General features: G+C 44.0%; 1 protein-coding gene across 2 annotated transcripts in view; it reads left to right on the forward strand.

Annotated features, from left to right (window-relative positions):
• Positions 1–17,830, forward strand: part of CAMTA1 (calmodulin binding transcription activator 1) — a 422,644-nt gene that overhangs the window by 143,608 nt on the left and 261,206 nt on the right. For both annotated transcript variants that reach the window (XM_062593606.1, XM_062593602.1), the window contains one exon: positions 15,668–15,803. In XM_062593606.1, the coding sequence (XP_062449590.1) occupies positions 15,668–15,803 (136 nt within the window). The remainder of the gene's footprint in view (positions 1–15,667; positions 15,804–17,830) is intronic.

The raw sequence follows: 17,830 nt of genomic DNA on the forward strand, positions 1-17,830 counted from the left end.
GACCACTTCATCTGAAGTCACAGGAACTGATCTTGGTACTTTCTTAACTATTATCAAGTTTACTTGAAGCAATTCAGTCTCCACCAGCTCCTCTAGATTCAGTATGGATTAACATTTTGCTGTGTTGCAGATCACTTTTTCTCTAAACCAAATCTTGCTTTATACACTAGATTGCTATCATATACTATAGAATTATTTCTTAATTGCTTTAAAAGTCCTGCTTCATTAGCTTGGTGACTGGTAGTTTGCAAAGTCACTTCCATGAGTTTTAATACTGTCTGGCTGAGAAACAGCAATGAATGTATTGGATCGTAATATTGTTACAATTCTGTTAGAACTGGGAAAATTGGAATCAGTAATTAGCTCTGGCCTCTGGATAAGCAAGTGCCAGGTAAGACAGGGAAACTGCACAGGTTGCAGGCAGAACAGTGCTGGGGGCAGCTGTCAGTGCTGTCCGTCACTGGTGCAAACTGTACCTGGGGACGACATGACCTGAATTTGTTGGAGATCCTATCCTGCCTCTGCTTTTTCAGCTGGCAGTATGAGGCCCTGGCTCTTAACAAGAATTTACTGTAAGTCTGGTCTGTTAACTCTCATTTTACCTCTCTTGTATATTTTGATTTTTTTTTTTTTATTTTTGTCCTGTAAAGTATTTCTTTCCAAAAGTTTTCATGCATGTTCTTGGCAAACCTTAACAGAAAGAAGAATTTGATATGAACTGGTTCTTGCTGCTCCGTATTATGAATTTTGGATGCTACACTGTTTTGAAAAGGGGCTGAGCTTAAGTCCTGTTTGTAAAATCTGCATATTGTATTGGTGGTAGAAACTGAGTGAACTCAAAGGTCACTTCATATACACTTGAAGCGTGTCTGGATGAATGTAGAAATGTTCAGTCACCATGGTTTAACAGACTACTGCCATTTGCGGTTGTTGTAGATACCTAATGAATATCTTGAACTTTTCAGTCTCTTCTCTATGTAAAACACAGACCTTTAATGGAAATGTTTTGTATTCATGAAAAAGGCAAGCTTCCTGCTATTTAGAAAGCTCATTTGCAGTGTAAGCGAAGAAAAACCCTGGAAATAGTGTGACCTTCTGCTGGCTGCTGTAACCTGCACCCACCACCCCAAAAGACCCAAAGCAGATTACAAATTGTAAATACTTCAGGTTACTTTGTTAGCTGGATTGTGCACGATGAGTCACAAGCTCTGAATTTCGCACTTTCACCTCCCATGAGCGGCTCCTTGCGAAGGAGCATCCTGCTTCCCTTGTCGCCCGCTCCACTGCTAGGGAGACTGACCCAGGCAGCGGGCACCGTTGTGGACGATGGTTAGAAAATGCATTATGAAGAAACGAAAGGAAACTTTTCAGGGATGAATGGTGGGGTGGGAAATACAATGGGGGGGCAGTGCAGGTTGTTAGACCCCTCGGAGGAAATGGCATCGGAGCGTGCAGGGCAGCTCGCGTGCCCCGGGAGCACGGCATAGCTGTGCGGCTGCACCGAGGTCTGTAAACGCGGGAAGCAGCCCCAGCGCAGTGGCCCCTTTGCCTTTGGTAGCAGTCTTAGAAGCAGGTTTGCTCGACAGAGTTACCTTTTCCTGCAGGCTGGTCAGGAATCCTATTTATATATGTCAAAAAAAGCACTGGGTGTGTTTGCTGGCATGAGACCTGTGCAGCAGTCGTCAGCTCTCTAGCAAATGGTTTGTATTGCATGTGCAGGCATGCAATGCAAGGTAAAAGTGCAAGAGTTGCACCTTCTTTCCAAAGTAAAAATTGCCCTTCTAGAAGCTGAGCAGACTACCTTGTGTACATAGAGGCACTGAAAACCTCTGCTATGTGTTACGAATTCATTGGAAGTTCTGGCTAATTAACTTTATCAGTATATGCTGCTGGGTTGTTTTGTTTATGTTTTTTGGTGCTGCAACATGAGATGCGTCAAGCAGGCTGACGCCTGGAGATGACAAGGCGTGCAGTACTGAAGGGGCATGAGAACCACCTGGAAGTCAGAAAGGTCGGGAGTGACGGCAAGGAAGCGTACCAGATGTGGCACCGCTTCGTGTCCCTAATGTTCACTCGGAAGCTCTGACCGGCTGAGTGTGGGAAAGGGACCAGAGGGTGACTATACTTTTCAAAAAGCAGTTATAATACTCTGAATGCTTGCTTAAAAGAGAACTCACTAGGTCAGCAAATCTTCGGCTAGAATCAAAATCTCCTGTTAAAACTGCCTTAAAGCAGGAAAAAGATAAAGGACAATGAGAACTTTTATCAAAAATAATTGTGTGTTTTGTGATCTGCAGCATGTTGGTCTCAATTGTCAGTTGCACAGGTTGTAGCAGCTGTGGCCCTAGCCCTAGGAAGCTAAGCTATTGCAAAAAGATTTCGTAGACAACAGTAAGCAGAGGGGCTGCAAAGGCTTAAACTTCAGCACTTCGTAGAGATAGGTTAGCTCTCCAAGTAATGAATGATACATATGTATATATTATATATATATATTTTTAATTGGGGATATGAATTATGCGCCCTTGCTGCAGTGCATGCAAATGTATGTCTAAATTTAGCAGTCTGTCCGTCCTCTTGGATAGGAAATGGGGCGGCTGCTGTGCATTCTTGGCAGTGGTGCATGGAAAGTGGAAAAACACAAACGAAGCAAAGTTCCCTTGTTGGTGACTTCTGAATGCGTCAGCCATCATGGTAATTAAGGTATTAATTAGGTAAATTATGGGGCAAAAGACCCCTGTTAAGTACGCATTTCTAACTGCTACCTTTCAAGGAAGTAGCTGTTTTGAAAGTTGTGTGTAATAAAAATGGGGGGGGGGGGGGAAGGGACAAGAGGTTGAGGGAGTCAGCAGCATAACCTTGCTCTTTGGTGGGAGCAGTGTCGGCCGCACTGCAGGATGAAATACTGTGCCACTGATTAATTTTTGACTAAGGAGGGTTGTCCCCCCAGCGGAGTGCCATGGATCGTTTTAGTCACTTCTGATGCTGATTTTTGCTTGTTTGCATTCTGCTGTCAAAAACCAGACTAGTGAATTTGCAGGAGAACCCTGCAAACATGATCTCGGGTCTGACTGCTCTGCTCCCATCAGTCACTGTCACAAAATCGGGCAGCAGAGTTTGTGCTCTTGACGTTGGGCAGTAGGCAAGTGGCAGTAATTTGAATTTGTTTGATAAAAAGGCATTTGTGCTGCCTCAGGAGAGCTGATCTGCATGAGAAACTGGCCCTCGATCGCATGATCGAAGCCATCAGGCTCTGACTCACGGGAAGAAGGCAGAAAGCCTCCCGAGGGCCTTGATGCGAAATACAGAGAGCAGAAGCACGAAGAAGGCTCCGGTCCTGAATGCCTCGTGTCCAGCTGTCTGCAACCACAGGGTGAGGAAGGTGCTGCTGTGAAAGTGGTGGTTTTGTGGATTCTTGTGAACTTGTCTCTGTTTTTGTCTGTTGTGTCCTTCTGCCGTGGATGTTCCAAATGTTTCAATATTGGGATAACACCAAATGCAGCTAAATACCCTGACCGTGAGCTTACGCTTGCTTCTCATTGGCATGTACGGTTGGTAGCAGATGCTTTGCCACGTGGCTCCATAGTGTAAGAACAGGGAGTGGGAAGAGGCTGCTTTAGACTTAAAGTGTGTGAGAACAAGTTGAAGATGCTGTACACCCCGTGGCGTATCCAGACAGCTTTAGGTGCTGATCCAGTGCCTAGTGCACCTGTTGGACTCCAAAATCCAAACTTGGGTGAGGAAGGGACAGAATAGATACAGTCTCATTGCTTGATCCAGAAATCAAGTGACATGAAGTATGTTTTTATTTTATTATTTGTTTGTTAAAGGAAGTGGACTGGTGTCCAGTTTTAGTTATAATGAGTAACTTAACACATGGGTACCAAATGTACACAGCACAGAAGATGCATTAAGTTCTGTAGTTCTTTATTTCTGCCAAGGTTTGTGAGAAAAATACAAGAATGTTTCCCTTCTATTTACTAAAAATACTTTTAATTCTGAAAAATTACTTTCTGGCTGTGCATCTCTCTCAGACCATAACCAGATTACTACCTTTTACTGGAATACTCTGTGTTAATGAAGGCTGATTGGGATTGCATAATAGATTTCCCCTAAAGAGGACATTATGTGGTCCCTTTGCGCCGCAGCCCGGACCCGCGCGCCCCGCTGCCGTCGATCAGGAGTCGGGCGAGCTCGTGAGCGAGCGGTTGGGAAGCCGCCGCAGCGCCGCCCGGCCTCCGGCGCTCCGGCCCCCGAACGCCTCCAGGTCCTCCGGGAACGCGGGGGAAACCGAGGTCTGCGGTCGCCTTTCTGCCAGCCGTTCTGTCGGCTGCGGCGCTGGAAGTTCGGTGACTGTCAAACTAATTTCGTTTTGGAGTGGTTCTCGATTAACGTGGATAATGAACAAGTTATTATTCAAATTTCAAATATTTCCTGATTTTGTAATGTCTCAAGCTGTGAGCCAAACTCCGCTCCAGTAGCTAAGGGAAAACTAGACGCCTTTTTCTTTCCTCGTGGCGTTTTCTCAGTGTGACAGAAAAGCTCTGCTCTCCCCCATCCCTTTGAAGAGCTTCCGAATCTGTGGCTGGACCCACCAAGCTCCGAGTCTGATGTTGCAATGAGACCCGGTCTTGCTTCCATTCCAGTCTGTGCTGAATAATTATCCCTGTTTTCAATGTTTGTGCCCTTTAAGCATGATATTTCCTTGAGAAGAGTCTGTGTTCTGGGCCAAAACCACAGCCTGCTAACTTCTACGGAAATCTTTCTGTGGATTTGCTTTGGATCTGTTTCCTGTGACCTCTGTGTTGAGGGAAGGACATATTGCAGAATTTAAAGAAAGAGCCATTGACAGCATCTTTGCTGCTCTGCCTGGACTACAATAATTTTGAGAAAGAGATCCCCCTTCAACATAAGTATGGAAAATTTTGGCATCCTTGAGCTGACTTTTTTTAATGAGTGGGGAAGTTTAACCGAAAGTAACCAAATAAGATTTTCTTCCATTTTCTCCCCCAAACTATCCCTTTCCTCCCTCATAAATACACAGCAACCTTTCCCAACGTGTGCATCAATCAGTGCTGGAGAGCAACCTCACTTCATCTAGGTTTTGCCTCCTACACTAGTTTATTAGAGCCCTGGGTACCGTTTCCCACTGTTTTATAGCGATGACTTGAGGATTTCTCTCTGAAAGAACACCAAGGTTTTCTGTACCAGCTGGCAGGGAAGGACACCTGCAGCATCTCATTTACCTCTTGTAGGTTAAAAGCCATGAGAGATGCAGAGCGCTGTGCCGGTGCTTGCGCTGGAGTCAGGCTCTTCAAACCCGTGTCACTACTACCTGGTCTGCTCTCGAAGGCTAACCCGAGACGAGAGTAACCGTACTGGGAGCGTTTCTGTTGCTGAGTGTAGCTTGTGCTTTTTATTAAATTAACTACCTCGCTACCAGGATATGTCTTTCACTATGAAAGACAAGCTGAGATATTGTCTCCAAACTGTCAAAATTCCATCTTAAGTCTTTCCTCAAAGACAGAAATGCTTTTGTTTTGTGTAATTGGGGATGTTAGTAGATTCTCATTATATTTGAAAATACCTGCTGTGATACCCAATTTGTGGATGCGGATGTTGTTGGTTGTTTGAGGTTTTCTTTTTTGTTTGTTTTTTATGGATTGAAGAAATGAAAACAAGGTGTTCAGAACTAAGTCATCTTAGAATAAGTTTCCAAAAGTTAATTGAAGCCCTGGGTCCTTGGAGTAATGACTTGCCTCCATGGAGAGAGCAATCAATAACTCAGAACGGCTGTTAGCATGAAGTAGTTCTGGAAACCCTGTAGGTATATTTGAAAACACAGATCAGACAGGGGCTCTCCTCAGTACACTAACAGGTACCAGGATGATTTATATAAAAACCTTTTAAAGCATTCACAAGTTGTAAGAACTAATCTTCAATAAATCCAGCAGCAGTGCTATAAGAATAAAGAATAAATGAAGGCAAAAGAAATCACTGAAGGTTAAAACTATATTTAAATGAATGGAGTTGATTTAACAGTCTTTTCATGTCTTATGATTTGGGTCTACAGCGTGTCATATAACAAGCAATTATTTGCTGGAAGACTTTAGTATTTACTACTTGGAAAATATATTTTTAGAATCTCGGTGAGGCTTTGTCTTTTTGGGCTAGGCGAGAGTAAGAAAATAAGAATAAAGATAGTTTAGCTCTAGCCTGTGGATGTTTTTGTTTGCTGTCCAGTAACTTAAGTTATCCCAACAATAAAAGTTCAGAGAATCAGATTCACAGTAGATGGGACAGATGTAACTATTGCTTACGTATTCTAGAGCTGCGCCTGAGGCAGTGTGTGATAGGGCTCGTACCTACGTGGGAAGCCAGTGTCCATCGTGGGAGCCGCTGACGGTTTGGGCTCTAATCCAAAATCTGAAGATCCTGAGGGAGGTTCTTCCCCAACATACGTTTGGCTCCCTGCAACTGCTGTAATGTAACGCTTGTTCAGCAGGTGTTGTGGAATATTTTGTGGTTTTCCTAATACAAGTTTTTGCAGTGAAACTGCCTGGCTTCTCTATTTCTATCCCCTGGTAGATCTCTGCTATTCAATGTTTTTGGTCATTCAAAATCATAATGGCACATAGAAATAATTTCCTGGGAGAGAGAGAGGGGGGGGAAAATATGACTCAGAATTTGGCTGTGGGTGCTTTCACAAGACTACTGGTTCCCCTTGCATGGGGCCCTAAGGTGTAAGTCACATTAGATAAGGGTGGTATCAGTGGTGCTAAGGAGAAAGCACAGCAATGAGACCTCTAAAATGTGCAGTAGGGAGAGCAGAGGAAGGTGCCCATTGCTTGTGTCAAAAGTGCTGGTACTGGAAAACTGTTTAGTCGCCTCCTTTCTTCTCTTTTTTTTTTTTTTTTTTTTCTTCCCAGCTTTAATAAGAGTTGCTAGGGCCAGAATTACTCAGACTGAGTAGTGGTGATACACGAAGATGCTGTATGAATCTTTTGTGGAATTCAGTCTTTGGCAACAAAACAGGACACTGTCGAGCATAAGCGACAGCAGAGTGGATGTTTACTTGAAAAGCCAAATCCTGTCTTAATTCTATTACTATTATTAGTCTTATTATTGTTACCTATTTTCCTTATTGATTATGTCAAGGAGAAGTACAGAGAGCAAAGATGTACAGGCATTTCCAGAGCATTCATGAAAACAGGCCTTAATAAAGAAGCAGAACACTTGCTACAGAGACATAGTGGTTAGTAAGACTATTTAGGACATACTCTATTGCTTTATAATCGGTAAAGCAGAGGGTGATACTTGCGTTTAATTTCTATAATGATGTACTGCAAAAATAGAAGTATCTGAAGGCTGAGATTTCGGCAATGTTTTAGCCCTGGCACCCTGAATACTTTTTTTTTTTTTTTTTTTTTAATAACAGCCAAAAACATAGGTAGCTGTAGAGTAAGATTTGTCAGTAGGAATACCAGCAGACACAACCTGCGCAACACTTTTATAGCGCTTTGTAGCTAGCGTTCCAGTTTTCAAAATTTATTCTAATCTTGTAAAAAATGCTTTGTTTGGTAGCACGCAAACCATCTGGCAATATGGTGTGAAACCTAACGTTGCACTAGTGCGTGCTTGTTTGGTTGTGTTTTGTTGGAGCAGTAGGTAATTACTCTTGTACTTCATTAATAAAACTAATGCTGTTTGTTAACAGTGAGGCTACATGCTGGAAAGAGGAGGTAAGGATTAAGTGTCATGGCCTGCTGCTGCCATGAGAAGGAGCATCTAGATTCCATTAACGTCCCCTTGATGGGATTATTCACTGCATTGGCTCCAACTCTGGATAAAATTGTGAAGTCTGTGATTTTAGACTTAAATTCTTAAATATTGCAGATATGAAAAATTCACTTTCATGTTAAATACAAATTATATTGAAAGCTGAAGACGGCAAAAAAGGTGTAGTTACATTTCTGGGGTGATTTCTATCACTTCCAGTATGGATTAGAAGACTATTGTCTAAGACTTTAATTTTGGATATGTGGAGTCCAATGGATCAGGTAAAGTTCAAACAAGTATAATTTAGATTTCCTTCAGCTGACACGATGATAATCTCAACTTTACCTACAGACAGCAGAGTCCTCGAGGGCTAGCTTGGTGGACTTTCAATGCAGAATGACACACTGCTGGGTCCTCAAGAGAAACTGTGACATCTGAACAGCAGTATGAAGTTATTGTAGCAAGATTTTCTTCTGTTTGTGGTCCTGCTGATAAAGGCTGAACATAAGCTAGGATTTATTTTCTTCCAAGGTGAATATGAGTTGCTGCCTTAGGGTAAAAGACAAGTACTTCTTTGGGAAGTAAACTTCTATTAAAAAAAAAAAAAGTCTCGGTAATTGGTCAGTGATGCAACTGATAGATAAGTTCCCTGAAGCTTAAAAACCATTAGTCTCATGGACAAAACTTTTTAAAGTTATGTTTACAATGAAAGAACTATGCCTTCAAAACGCTCTTTTCTGCAGAGATGTTGGAAGGAGAAGGTTGGTCTAACAAAGATGAGCCCTCTGCAGGGGAGTGGGGTGAACAGCGGTGGGCAGGGTGGGCTTGCTGATGTGCCGTGCTGAGAGGTGGATCTGCGTGCACCCGAATTTGCTGTCCTGTGACCGTGAGCTGTGGCTTCCGGGCTTGCTGATGTGGCTTCCAGAGCAACGGGTGACTATGAAGCCAGTCAAGTTGCTTGAACACCTTTTTGATGTTCTGAAAGTGTCACCACATGATGCTTTCTGTGGTTTCAGGTAAAGCAATTGAACAAGCAAAACCTATTGTATTTTGGGCAGTTTAAAAAAACTTGAATAGAAACATATGGACTTTCTTAAGCATTAAAAATTTTACGCAAGGAGAAAGAAAGAATAGTCTATCCTGAAGCTATGGATTCTCTTCATTTAGTCCCATCTCCTGTCGTGGGAGTTAATTTTAACAAATCCCCACCGTGGTGCTGCTGGCACCTTTTCTCTGCAGCAGGAGGAAAGCAGGGAGGGAGCGTGCAGCACCATGCACACGTTCTGCTGCAGCTGGTGCACTTGGGGCAGCTACAACCCTGCCAGGGGGGCAGGGAAACGGCCAAACCAATGTCCTTCGGATCCACTGCTGAAGTGGTGTGTTGCCCTCTGACAGAGGCTCTGCAGGTGGGCATCGCCTTCTGGTGACCTCTTGCTCGACGCAGAGCATTTGATCTTTGCAGCCTCCTAAAACAGCACAGAGTTGCTGGATATCAGCTTGGCCAGCTGAAGGATTGCTCTAAAATGCCATTTTGAGAAACCTTTGTTGCTGCCAGAGATTTCTCTTTCACTTTGTGTTTTGGACTTTAATCTTCTGAGAAGCTGTTGTACAGTGAGGGGAAAATACCAAGGTAAATGAAGACTTACAGAACTGCATTTCTCAGGGGAGAAATAACTTTTGTCATCAGATTTTTTTCTCCTAGAAACAAGAAATAAAAAACAGTATTTCTCAAATCTTGGTATCAGTCAGAGGCAATCATGATCGACAGTCACCGTGTGTCTCTCCTTGCCCTGCAAATAAGAGCTGCAATGCCAGGGCTTTAAAAGCCGCACGCTGTACAGAAAAATAAAGTAATGGATGGTTTACTGGAAATCCATCATCTGGAACATTTGATAGCACCCAGGTGGAGCAGAGCTCTACAAGATAAAAATGCGTCTTCCCTGGACCGCTGCGTGACAAGGCTTTTGTGTGAATGGAGGGCGTCTGAGAGCACTTACTCCTGGCGCTTCCCTCCATTCACAAATACAGCCATCGTTCTGGTGCAGCTTTCCCTTCCTGCCTTGCATCTCTTCTGCGAGATGGGACGCAGGCAGAGTTTGCCTCCAAATGCAGCAGTCTGGTGTCCGTGCAGAAGGCAGTTGGTTTTCTTTTGAGCAGCTGGCCTGTGTGAATGATGGACACTGTTCCTTCTGCAGCTGAAGAAATGGGAAGCAAAAGCAGGTGTCATGGGTGATGGGTCTCTGCTGCCAGACGAGCTTCACAAGACTCCAGTGTTGTCAGATATGGCTGGGAACGGACCAAACATGATTTCCAGCTAAATGAGGCAATTTAGTGATATTAACTAAATAGTCAATTTGCTTGAAAGCCTAATCTGAGTATCAGATGAGGGAATTAAAGGCTGGTGTCAGTGTGTTCAGATGTTATTACGTGCCTCTCTGTGTTATTTTAAAACACGCTGTGTTGAACGCACTATTTTTCTCAGTGCGTTCAAAGAGGTACCTGATTTCCTGTGAGAATCTGGCACTATTCTTAGCCTTCCCTTTTTAGTTTAATTAACTTCAGCAGCATATTTTGTGGCATTAATTTTCTTTCGATCTGACAGAACGCTTTTTACAGCAGTGATCCTCTCTTGAACCACCATCTCCTTCCACCTTGGTTCTGAGCTTGTCTTGCAGCTGCCTTCTCTACCGAGAGTGAGGAAGGATCTGCAAAGGCGTCGACTGGTATTGATGGCGAGCCCCACCGGGCTCTGGGGGAGCTGCAGGCTGCCTAGCAGCTGAGTATTTTCTAAACTCTGAAATGAAGAGGAGTAACACATACTCGGTGTGGTTGAGCTGGAATGTAATTGGGTTTCTTGCTGATTTATTTTTCCCTTTGCATCATTAATTTCAGGACTGACACACTTGTTTGCACTGACATAGGGAGGGAATAATAGGATAACATTTAAACTGTTTTAGCAAAAGATTTGAACAAGATGTAAGCATAACTGGCAAAAGAAAGTGTGACTCTATGTACTGCCTGGGCCTCCAGTTCCTAGACAGGGGCCACGGAGGCCCATAGCTTTTTGGGGATTTGAGTAGGTGAATTGATGCTTGGTGGAGTTGTAGCTGCAGATGTGATCAGCAGACAAGCTTCTGCAAGGGTGCTGGCTGTTCTCAGTCTGTTGTCCCAGAAGAAGTTGCTGTTGGCTTTGTGCTATTTACAACTCTTTCTGCAACTTGAGCTCCCTGGGCAGTAAAACATAGTTTCCATTAAATGATGTCTGACATTTACCAAATCTTTGTGACAATTTAGAGGGAACTAGTTGTGTTAAACAGCCTCGTTAATGTTGCAGTAATGTGATTAGGGGAACATCTTGGTCATTTAGGCTAAAGGGACTTTAATTTATGAGCCTGTGGAAAGACAGATATGAAATATCTGTTGACCAAACTATCTTTGCCAACTTTTACTCCACTTGCTTTGCTCTTTGGTTGAAGATGTGGACCTGTCCGTCTGCAAAAATGACAGTAGAGGGATTTAAAACCTGAGAGAACAGATTTAACTTGGAGGATCTCCTACTTTGGACCTCTTGGGAGACAAGGAGGAAGTCATTGACAACATTGTCCAAGTTGGGCGCGATGTTGGGTGTGATGTTGGGTGCCTGCCCCGGGGGGATCATGGAACTGCCGAGTATTATCAGTGCTACCTTCCTGGAGAAAAGGCCAGAAGGATGTTTACAGTGAGCACGTGTAGAGCGCTGCTGTTGGGGTACGAGCCGGGGTGCGGGCGGGCTGGGCGTTGTGGGCCCGGTGCGTGGGCTCCCGTGCCAAAACGGCCATCGCGTTTCTGCCAGCGGTGCCCTGGCCGCCGCTGGTCCCCGAGGCATACGCGTCGCTGCTGCCTCTCCCGGCCGTCGCTGGGATGGGCGCCTGGTGGCCCTCCTGGTCCTCGCCTCTCGAGGAGCCTCTGTGGGCACCGAAGAGCCCGGAGCACCCCGCCGGGTCCCAAGAGCTCCTGCTCTTCCCGAAAAAGCAATCTCGTGTCTTTCCTGGAGCTGCAGCAGAAAGGGAGCTTGGGCAGAACTGGCCCTTGTGCTGCGGCGCCGATTCGTTCGAGAGCCGTGCTGGTAAATAACTGGAGGAGGGAGGGAGGCGTCTCAAACCTCATCCGGACGAGAGGCAGGCGGCTCTCTGCCGCAGTTATTCTTCCTGTCCTTTTCCCTCCTTCCCCCAGGCCGCAACAGGAGACCAAAGCAGATACCAGGCAGCTTTTAGATGCCGCAGACCCTAAAAGGAAGGAAATTCACGGGTGCAGCTCAAACTCCGTTCTAGCGTGTTCCCAGCTCGGCTGCGGGACAGCGAACCGGCACGGCGGAGCGCTCCCTTGCAGGCGAGCCGTCTTTGGGGCGACGGGGTGCTCGGGGCAGCAAACGCGCTCGAGGCCATCCGCCGGAGCGCCTGGCGCCGGGGCCGCTCTGCGGGACGGCCTGTCCCGTCCTGCGGACTCCTTAACGTTCTCCTCACGGCGGGAATCTCTTCTAACCTTTTCTTTCCATGAGTTGTAGAACAGGCAATGATGATAATATATACCATCATAATTAATAACGATAGTGTTTAATAATCCCTGGAAGTCAGTTAATAATTCATATATTTGAGAGCAGTGAAAATACAACAAAAGGATTCGAGAGCATGTTGAGAAACATCTTGTATTTTATATAGGCAGAACAAGCGGCTTTCCTTTTTTTAAATGTACTTTAATCTGTCAGAGTCATCGGAGAGACAACAAATGCTTGCGTTTTATAGGACTTTTGTAATTAAATTGTATCACTGTCTATAAAACTGCAACAATAGGTGGTTAATAAATCATTTCAACCACTGCATGGCTCTTGGGTAGCGGGAAGGTCAGCGATAGCATCCACGTGGCTAAGGGAAAACTAGCACTTTACTTGGCTCACTGTACGTACAGGAATTGAAGAATTTCCAGAAAAGTCATTAATTCTATTGAATATTGTGTTGCCTGAAAGTGTATTTCTTCTATTTAGTAAGACTGTATTCCATTTGGTTCTTTGGGTGTCTTTGGAAAGATATTGCATGTCTGAGTGGAAACAGACTTCTCAGTTGTTTTGGTTTATTTTCTTTCAGTTGGACAAGAATATTAAAAAGCTATTTTATTATTTTCAGCTTAGTTTTATCTTAATGAAAAGAGGGCTCTGTAGCTGCAACCTAGTAGCTAATCAAAGAAACCTAATGGCTGTTAGTGTGCTGGTGCTTACTACTGCTAAATTCCACCTGGAACCGTAGCGTAAGGGGAGACGAGCGCTTTCGGCAGCAGCCAGCGCGCAGCCGAGCCGCCGCGAGCCGCGGGCAGCGACAGCGCAGCCGGAGCCTCGGGCACGGCCGCGGCGCCGCGCTCGGCTCTGCCCCTGTGCCTTCGCGGCCCCCGGGAGGTCTGAGCGCGAGGTCACCCTCGGGCAGGGGCTGGATCTCGGCGGGCGAAGTCGCGGTGCGTCTGCCCAGTCCGGCTGCCCGGTCCGTGGCGGGGAAGGAGCGCTTCCACGCGCCCAAAATGTTACTCGGGTCCCGCAGCGGGCATCGCGCCTCGGCGGAAAGGGACGTGCTCCTTTCCTTTGCAACCTTGTGAAGTAGCTAGAGCAAAATCAACAAAATCAAGTCCTTAGGAGCCCTAATGGTGGCAGCAGGGGATGTTAATCTGAGACACATGGTAACTGCAAAGTCCAGAGCAAAGAGGAGGAGAGCAAAGGTGCATTTTCCCACGACCAGCCCGTTCTTCCTAATTCTAGTGTGCACTGTCTTGAAAGCAGCTGGGCTACGAGTGCTGGAAGAAACAGCAAATGGGTCGCTATGACCGAGCGCTGCCTTGCCGCCGTCTTTTTCATTGCACGGCCAAAGAACGCAGGCAGCTCACAAGCGACGGGGCAGGTTTCTGAGACCGTGATGCATGGAGAGCTTTGTTTGGAGAAGAGTTTGAGCTGACACGTGAAATGACTGGGAGCTCATACAATAAGCACTGAAACAAGATCTTTACAGAATTAATTCACAATGCTGTCAAATACTGTGCTTTCATTGACACCGAAATATTTTTCATTCAGAGTGATGCACAGGAGCAGGGACCAGTAGCAACTGCAAGTCCTTCGTTCTGGTCTTCTCCAAGTCGCTGCGGAGATGGGGGTGGGGAGGAGGAGGAGATGCAGCCTTGTGGGAACAGTGCTGATTTTTATTCTTTCAATTAAAAACTGAATTTTTCTGCTTTGGTGTAAATATCACTATGATCAAAGATCAAGTCAGGAGGTGTAGACTCGCAAGGCGTTTTCCATTTTTTTTGAGCATGTTTTGTCTGTTTCCTGGACTTTTTCCTGAGGTTATTCATTGAATTTGTTGAAAGTTTGTTTTTTTTTTTTTTTTTTTTTTTTTTTTTGTACTAGAAGATTTTATGCAGTTTTCAGCTCGTTTTCATTAGGTAATTAGGAGCATTTACAATTTTGCTGCCTCATTACTACGTGGTAAACACTGGCCGAAGCCAGCTGTCTTCCCATGGAGTCTTTTGTTGGTAGTTTGAGAGGGGAAAAGGAAGCAGCGATCCCTTTGCTTCGGGTGGGCTTGTTGTCGGGCATCTCAGGGCTGGTCGCGCTTGAAATGCTGGCGTGGGACGGGGAGGAGGATGCTTGTCTAGCTGGGCCAAGTGCTGGGTCTTTTACACCTTTTGGCATGGCTTTGAAACCACAAACCCATGTTGTACAAAGGCAGCCCCCTTAATTTGGCTGCTTTATTAAAAGAGCTTCCTTGTCTTGGCTGGGAGCTAGATGGGACCTGCAGCTGGCGGTGAAAGCAGGCAGCAGGACTTGGCCATTCAGAAGGTCTCCGCTCTGTCGGAAAGTCCAGATACCTAGCTGATAAGGTATAAAAACGGAGGCCTACGGAGTGGGATTTTCCTCTCGCTCTCTTTTTAGGGGCTTCTCTTTGCTAACGTGTGTTGTTTCTGCAAGTTCAGGAGTCTTTCTTTATCAAATGTCTCCAGCCAAAGCTTCCTGTGAAAAGTTGTTCCTTGCTGCCGCTGCTAATGTTGTTGTTTTTCTTTATTCTTGGTGCTCTAAAGCCAAATTACTGTGACTAATGTACCGCTGTGCATTTCTGCAGCATGTACAGTACTGCTGTCTACGTGTGATGCACGGTGTCCTTTCAGTGATTTTTTTTTAATATTACAGCAGAAATGCCCCTTTTGTGTATTGGCTTAGCATATGGCAAAACATTTCTGTGAAATATCTTAGTACACCAAAAAGATGTTAACTCCTGTCTTCGCCTTGGAGTAATGTCAGCGCTTCTCTGTTGATACCCTAAAGCACTGATGATGTTCCTAAGTGGAAAATGTTTTCAAGTGTCTTGAAGTCAAGGTGATAATTAAATAAGAGGAAGTTATCCCATGTCCTATGAGTAGTGAAAACAATGTGTACAAACTAATGCTTTTTTTTCCCCCTAGTTTTTGTTTATTGTGCTTTTAAGTCAACTTGCTCTGATGCTATATTAAACTTGGTTGCTACCCTGTTCTGGCCGATGAGTTAAAAAGAGGGAGAGGTTGTCTACAGTGAAATAATAAGCATTTGGTTTTCCCAAGCCTGTCTTTCCTTCTGATTTTCTATGTGTAGCTCAGCCCTAGCATAACGTATCATGTTCAGACACTGGTTATTTTACTATAAAGATCTTTGTTTTCCCCTTCTTATCATTGATGTGTTGGAGTACCAAATTGACAAATAAGTTTTTACAGGCTGTAAAACATAGTTAATCCAGTGAGCAGCAATGAAAGATTAAAAAAAAAAAAAAGTCTTCAATGCCTTGCTTCAGTAATTCTTGTATAGTGCTTTTTCTCTGTGTAATTCAAAACTGTTTCTTGTTTTCAGACCACAGAATGGTTCTATGATACTGTACAATAGGAAGAAGGTGAAATACAGGAAAGATGGATATTGCTGGAAAAAAAGGAAAGATGGGAAAACCACCAGAGAGGATCACATGAAACTGAAAGTCCAAGGAGTGGAGGTAGGAGAGCTGAAGGGGCCGTTTCTGAAGGCTGGGTGGGCAATGCCTCCCCAAAATCACTCTGAATGTGGAATTGTCAGTACTTTCAGAATCAGTCTTATTTACTGAATTCCTGTTTTTTTCCGTCAAGAGACCAAAAAAAAAAAAAAAAGCACACACACGTTCTTTATTACAGATCTGAGCAAAATTTGAATATAGCTTTACCTTCTCGTTGTATTCCTTCTCTTTACTTGTCGTGAAGTTGCACGGCTAGGTTGTGGAAGACACTAAAATGTTGAAAAGTATCTTTTGGTGCAATGCATTAGGGTTTTTAAAACCAGGTACTTCACAGAGGCATCTCAAGGGTGGGTGGCTCAGTATTTGCAAGTATCCTCCATCTTTTTTATATGTAAGCAAGAGTGTGTTGTACATATATACCTTAGTCTAACAAAATGCTGGGTAGTTACTGGTGGTAACTGTCATAATTTTGTATATGTTTGTTAAGTATTGGTGTTACGGTATGCAAAAGTGAAGTGTCTGTTGAATTTAGATGATCGGGCCCTATTTCAAAGCACGTTTTGATACAGACCCTTGTTTCACTGATGCTACTTAGTGATGCAGAGAAATTCCAAGATTGCTTACTTCACCTGACACAGTATTTCCAGAATAAGACTGTTCTGAAGTATGTGGTGGTTTGGTATAACAAACTTTGTGTAAAGAAAAACTCTTTGACACTTGACCATTCCTGATGTTTTTAAGGTCTGCGTGGGTGTGGGTAAAAAGTACATTTTGTAAACTTTGAGCCAAAATGGTAAAAGGCTGTTTAAGGCATGTAATTTTAACATTTAGCTGTGTCCTCAAGAAAGACTCTGACCTCAGCAAATGAGTAGTGAAGTCATTAGGGTATATATTTGTGTAAGCTATTGATTTCTGCAGTTAAGAGAACACATGCATCACTGGTGCCCGGTTCCACGGGAAAAACGCACGGGCTAATTGGTACTGTGTAATGCGAGCCAGAATTTAACCCATTGATCTCTGGGTGTAGCTGATAATGCTCTGCCTGCACTGTTACCAGCTGCCACAACGGAAGTGCTGCTCGTGTCGCTTGGCCATACCTGCACTAGATTCCAGATGGATGCGCGAAGACTGACCTTAATCATGCTTAGGTCTAGGATCATCTGAAAAAGTCAAACACCTTCCCAAGAAGATGTGTTTCTTCCAAATATGTAGATATGTGGCCTGTTAGAGCAATTACACTTATTTCACTTTCACTTATTTTGCATTACACTAAAAGTTGTGGAAAAATGTGGAATATATTGGTGCAGTACATTTTCATATTCAAGCTTTCTTTTTGGTAATTTGTCATTCTTGCATTCTGCCTGTTCTAATGAGGTTTTGGGTTTTAGAATAGTATTAAACAGATTGCATTACACTGCACCAGAGAGATATAACTTATCTATAACAAAATTTATCTGTAAAACTGGCCATGGCAGATGCATATCATTAGGTAAACGCTTTCTGCTGTACTCAGAGGTGAGTGCTGTGCCGATAGACTGCTGACCTCTTAAATATTCCTGTCCATCACCTTTTGCTGAAGTAACCCTGCGCTGAACCGAATAATTTCTATTTTGTTGACATGTATGTTCTAGAAAGTAACAAATATTAAATTAAACAATTTCTACATAAATCTTAGGTATTAAGTAGCTTTAGCGGTAGTATCATAATTAGGATAGTCTGTAGGTATTGAAAAGAAATTAATATTTAATTCTTCAGTGTATCAGCGTACAAAGGAACTGACATTTCAAGTAGTAATAATTTACGTGGGGAAAGACTGAGCAACAGATAGGAAAAAGCTAAAGGAGATGGAGGTCAAGATTTGAAATTGAATTCCAGCGTAGATTTGGGACCGGAAATGTTGGATCAATTGCAGAATTCTCTTTGAGCATTTTTGTCCGAGTGGTAATCATGCGCCTGAATATGTCCTACCAAACTGAGGTCTGACCCGTGCAGGAAAAGTTCATCTTCGTTTTTTTTGACCTCTAAGCATT

This window comes from Rhea pennata, chromosome 22, assembly GCF_028389875.1.
Source record: "Rhea pennata isolate bPtePen1 chromosome 22, bPtePen1.pri, whole genome shotgun sequence".
NCBI classification, from domain to species: domain Eukaryota; kingdom Metazoa; phylum Chordata; class Aves; order Rheiformes; family Rheidae; genus Rhea; species Rhea pennata.